Source organism: Rhagoletis pomonella, unplaced genomic scaffold, assembly GCF_013731165.1.
Source record: "Rhagoletis pomonella isolate Grant_MI unplaced genomic scaffold, Rhpom_1.0 Rhpom_scaffold_09341, whole genome shotgun sequence".
Taxonomy (NCBI): Eukaryota; Metazoa; Arthropoda; class Insecta; order Diptera; family Tephritidae; genus Rhagoletis; species Rhagoletis pomonella.
In genome coordinates, this window is record NW_023467871.1 from 1 (window position 1) to 6,310 (window position 6,310).

The 6,310-nt window shown below is 36.8% G+C and overlaps 1 protein-coding gene across 1 annotated transcript; it reads left to right on the plus strand.

Moving 5' to 3' along the window:
* Positions 1-1,783: 1,783 nt before the first annotated feature.
* LOC118756224 lies at positions 1,784-4,819 on the plus strand (the record flags this gene model as incomplete). The annotated part of the gene is made up of 2 exons (XM_036491000.1): positions 1,784-1,906; positions 3,837-4,819. Coding segments are annotated over 2 exons (747 nt in total), but the record flags the coding sequence as incomplete, so codon positions are not given.
* Positions 4,820-6,310: the final 1,491 nt, after the last annotated feature.

Sequence of the window (6,310 nt, forward strand, 5' to 3'; positions counted from 1 at the left end):
TTCCTAAGATTCCTATAGACGTGCGAACACACACACACACACACACATGTGTACGTGACGTTGACAAGAAATCAAACTCATCAAGTTCTGAAGTAAAAAACCATTGTTTTCGTCTTTAATATTTATCTTGTTACCTTTGGCATTTACAGTAATGAGCTTTGACTTTTCCACACCTCCGTCGAACTTGATGATGCACAAGACAGTTCAAGAATGTCTCAAGATTTCCGAAAAGTAGAAGACATTCCATATTGTATATGTATTTATGTATGTACACTGTGTACCGTATGTTTATAAATGTGTGCGTATAGGTACTATAAGCTTAAACAATTGGATTTCAAAGTACCATTACTCATCTTAATCTAATAATTCTTAAGTGCATATGAAGTAAGTATATATGTATGTACATATGTATATGCGTATGTATTTATATGCAGGCCAAAAATGTACGCTAACATTTACAGGTGGATTATCTCATTTTCTAACGAATTGCTCAAAACATATACACAATTACAATTCTGTAAGCGATTTTAGTTGATTAGCGGCCCCACTGCACACCGGGGCGTATGAGCGACGTGCCCTCACTCGTTCGTTATCAGATAAAGTGAAGCAATGATTTTACGTACATATTTACAAATGTATGTAATTTGACTCTTTATTTATGTGAATGTATCCCTACAAGACATTGCTGAGCACTTTAGGCAAAAATTCTCACACATTTACACTTTTGTTTTTGTAGTACGGCATAAATGAGTAGTTTGACTATTAGTACTGAGGACTTTCTGATGACAACATTGAGGGGAAAGTACTCAAATTTTTCCCATGGCCTGAACGAAAATGAGGACTTTGATAAGCACTTTTGTGATTAGGAGTAATGATAATATGAGTACTCATATGATACTCAGCTGTCTTGTAGGGATGTATATGCATGACTCGAATACACTGCTACGTTCGTGACCATTCTGCCTACTAGGGTAAAATAATGTGTGTAAGTACATACATATGTACGTATTTGTTATAAATTTAAGCATCCTCTGTTATGCTTCAATTCGTATGGAAATTTTTCAATTTACAATTTCTGCTATGGCTATTGGCGTTTTATCTGCTCATTGGCATTGCACTCATAATCGCTATACAAACATAATTACATATGCAGCGAAATGTTGTGCATTCCCATTACACAACAGTAGGCATCATCGGCGGCAATGGAAGCGACAATGCCGCAACCACAACTACCTGGGCGGTAGGGTTACGCCAAATTTAAAGAGCAGCTCACACTCTGATTTTCGGCAGCATGTGTGTATAAAAACTTGCACATACGTACGTACATACCTACATATATACATGCATATATGCATATTTATATGAAAAAACAACCCAAAATGTATTGTAACATCAGCAGTCGGAGCCTCCAAAAACATCAGTTATCTTAGTCTTATATATACATATGTATGTACATACATTATTATACATGCGTGTATGTACATATGTATGAGCCAATCATGTGTATTTTTGTAAAGACTTATGCAAATGCAATGGTATTATTAACCGCCAACAGCTTTTCACTTTAACTGAAATTTATTTATATGTCCATTCAGACGCCATGGTTTTCAACTTTACTTTATATCATAACAAATAATAAATTGCAGGAATAATTCGTATGTACATTCTAAGAGATGCAACATTTATTAAACTAAATACTAAATACAAATTTTAAGTTTCATTCATATTATAATTTTTTCATTATGTTTATTATGCTTACAATTCGTTTAATCTCATTTCGCAGAATGATTATTTGCTGGAGAAACGAAACAAACCATCATTGTCAATTGTGAATCCGCTAGACGTGCTGCGGAAACGGTTGTTGCTGGAAATGGCTCGCAGGCAAATGAAAGAAAACACGAGACAGGTGAGCGAAGAGTTAGAAGCTTCAGTAAAAAAAAAAAATTTGCATAGCATAACTAAAATACCAGAAACTAGTTCTTTCGGCGAAATATTTCAAAGCGGCGAATTTTTCAACAAGTTCTCTTTTATCCTAGTGGAATTGTTTAAATTATAAAATTTTTGCATCAACTTTAGTTTGTAACTAAATTTTTCCATTAGGGGAAATTGAATTTACTTGTTATCACTTAATAATAGATAGACATAAGATATAAACAGAGTAAGCACTGCGACCAGCAATAGTGCATCTGTCCCTAAAACTCTACACATTTTAGAATAGATACCGATGGTACCTCCTTACTCCTTACGTGCTATTCACTTGGCCATAGATGTCATTTGCACCTCCCCCATTTCCCTGACACGGTTCCTGGAAAGGCGTAATGATGTCTCTTTGGCGGACCAGATCCCCAGCTGTGCAAGTGGTATCTTAGCCTACAAAACCCCATCAGAAAATCTGAGTAATTGTAAGCCTCTCCTTGGGAAGGTTAATGAGTAGCCTGTATCTCTTTAGATTGCACCCTACTAGCGGGCTCTTAGCTTGGCGAAGACCATGGTCGAGTAATTTTTCATTCTTGGCGTTCCGAAAATATGGTTTAAACTTTTCACTTATCGGTCACGGTCGGTGACACAAAAAAAACACGAAAAATTTAAAGTGTATGATGGTGAATTTTGTAAAATCGCAGCAAATTTTATCGCAACAAATACCAACACTTCATTGTGCATAGTATTTAAATTTAAGAATAATGCAAATACATTTACGTGCACATATGTATGTATGTATGTAACTACCCTACGTACGAGTATGTACACATGTACTTTGTTCCTGCTTTGTGTCCTTTGCCACCAATGGCAATACATCAGACACACTCTACGAGTCGCATGATAAATTGATTTGTCAACCCATCATAAATGTCATGTTGCATTTGCTTTGAGAAAAGTGTTGAAGTACATACATACAACATATGTATATACATATGTACATACATATGTGATATTTAATACATGAAAATTGAATACAAATACGAGAATATATGAGGGCATGAGAGCCAGAGGAGCCTATCTATAAATACATTTCTTTGAATAATATGGGAATAAAAACGGGCTTTTACCGAAGTCTTCACTGCGTCTATTTACTGTTTATGTAAGAGAGGCTACCTAATATAGTAAAAGAAAACTAAAAGAGCGTGCCTCGGGTTATTACCGTTTCGATTCTGTGTACTAAGGCATTCTAAGCTGTACCTCAATTTGTTTTGAAATATCAGTTAGGCCACTCTGGCTCCTAAGGCCTCATATGTACGTAGATGTGTGTAGATACATATGTATATAGGTACAGATACATACGTACATACATAGTTGGCGAAAAGGTAAAGTACTTTGTTGAATCGCGCGAATAACATAAATAAGAAGACGCCACAGGTGCCTTTGGCTATAACAAAAGAAACAACATGGCGTACCAGCAAATTATGATTTCACTCGATAAAACTTTTCCAGATATGTATTTATTAGCCATCAATGTTTACAACCCTGATTGATGGATAAGCGGCGTACTTTCTTTTGATCCCAAAAGTTTTTCTTGATTGCATTTAAAGAGCTTGATTTCTTTCGTTGAGTCTGCTTTGATGCAAGTTTATAGACATTTCGTGAAACCGTGAAATATAATTAACAAAAACAATTTCCACGACAATGCGAAATTTCACCTGTATCCGTTGTTTGCCCTTTGTGCTACCTGTGCTTTCTCAATAATCTTAAATTCAATTAACGCAATAGTATTGGTCTCTCAGTCAATGTTATCCACTTTTCCGTCCATTAAATACAATTTTAAAATGCACACAAATTTCCCCAGAGCGTTCAAGTTTCTCATGTAATTGTACTTTAATTTGGTCACACTACTCCAACAGGTGGAATTGAATCGTGCCATACTGAAGAATGTGGGCAAACGCATGCAACCAGCGCCAATACAACAACTATGGGAATACCCGCTCATCCGCTCGCCGTACCGACAGCAAACATACACATACTACACACCACATCAATGGCAACTGCAACTGCAGCAGCTGCTGCAGCCACGCCGTTACGTCAATCAATTGGAGTACGCACCCGACGTGTCCCTCTTTGATTACCCACAACGACCGGCATACATGTACGATAGCATCCTGGCAGCATCTGCCCTGGCCGGGGTTGAGAGCGAAAGCGAAGCTGAGGCAGCCCGACGCACGCAATTCAACATCAACGCGCTTGAAGAAGGAGACGCCTCCAAAGTCAATGGAAATGAAATGATCAACGAAACAGCAAATGACAACAGAAACTCAAACAGCGCCAGCGACGACAGGAATGAGGCCTCTACAAGACGAACTCTTGGCAATGAAGCAGCCAGCGTCAGCAACGTCGAAACTATAGGCAGCAGTGGTGTGCTAGCCAAAAACATGCCCGCCGATGAGGTGGAAGGAAGCGACAACAACGCAGACTATCAGCTACGCTACTTTTACGGTCTGCGTAAGAAGCACCGCAACATGAAAAAGTAAACTCCCAACAGATACCTCCAAAACACCAAAAAACACCCACTGACACTCCTGAAGACCATCGAAATTATTTGAACCAGTCAGTCCAAGCATCTTTCGGGGAACACCAAATAATTTAAAAATACGCATACTCGTGCCCGTACAAACCGGTTATTGCAAAGCTTTGCTCTGTTTGGCTTTGTTTTAACTTGCAAAAGTGCTAAATGTGCAATTGGTTTTAACAGTTACCTGCATACATACATACATAGCTACCCAGTAAAAAATAATCTAAGTTTTATTCATATGTATTTTACATAAAAGTGGAGTGATTCCTTTATTATGTATAATAATGCATTAATTGTTGTTTACCAATAATTGCATACAACTACAATATCCAAGTACATGCAAATGTAATTAAAAAAAATACATACATATGTACATGTAAATATGTATTTAAAAATAAATAAATTGATAAATATAATTTTTAATGACTGAGTGAAAAAACTAATAGAACATACCTTGAAAATATAACTACGCAGACATTGAACGTTGAAGAGGACCAGGCAAATATAGAAAAGTGCATTATTGGTCGCATTGCCCACTAAACAAACAGAAAATTTTATTTTTGCTGTTTAGTGGAAGGAGAAATTAAATTGGATGCAAGTGAAAGTGATCACTGCCTCAGTAGAAGGGATACACTGAACAAACGATGCATCCTAGAATTCATGTCTTACAAAAGTAAAAGTTCTTAGGTGTAAAAGGCATCAGCAACTTTCGAAGCTCAAAAGAGAAAATCGCGATGGCAGGACTTGCCCATCATGTCAATGACAAAACAGCGAATTAGAAGCAAAAACTTGTCTGAATATTTGTCGACACTTGTATGCGTGTAGGTATAGATATTCATTTCATTCTGCAGATCGAATTTCTTCAAGTCATTTCCATTACTTAAAAAGAGAAAAACTGAATCAACAGGGTAAAGACGCGTACAAATACAGTTAAAACTGGTTAATCCGACTGCTCCATAATCCAAAAAATCGAGTTGATAGATGAGTAGGCGCTGTAACCGCCTAAGCGATTTTGGCCGAGGAGTCCAACGTAGAATTACACGATGTAATAATGTCAAGAAAATGCCACAAACCGATTAAGTGGCCGAGCACAGACCGTACGTCTGGACGAATAATTTTCAAAACTGGGTTTAAAACTACCCAAAACAATTCCTGGAATCTTCAGTTTATTCATAAAAAACATTCTTACATGACTACGTGGACTTAAATTTTTAAAGCATTCTATGCTTATAAATTAAAAGCAGTTCAGTAAGAGTATGGTAAAAATTTTATGTATTTTTCCAGTTCTACGACATTTGGATTTGGGCGTGCTACAGCGCACGTGATATATTCAAACAAACCGATAGTCGGAATGTTTCGATAATCAGAACCATGTCTACAATTTTTAGTTCGGATTCTAGAGTTTGGACTGTATCCGTACATCGAAACATGAGTCGGATGCATGGAAACTTAGTGTTCTAGGCTAGCTTAACCCCTAATTACTCACACGACTCACACAACTGGTCGCATGGGGTCTTCAGCGACCCCAACTTGTTAGGCCGAATACAAAGCTTCGATATTATGAAATCAAATACTAAAACAAATATTTATTCCTAAAATACTTAAATCGCGCTATTGCATATGGAAAAAAAAACAAAACTAAAACTTAATCTTTTGGAACTAAAAACCAACCAACGCGAGTGTTTTTTTTTACGAACGAAGTTGGGTTAACCCCATGAGAGTGATTAAGGGTTAAGAGCACAAAAATCTTGTACATAATTATAATTGGAAACTAAATAGAATGAGTTTTTTATTGCCAGCATTTACATA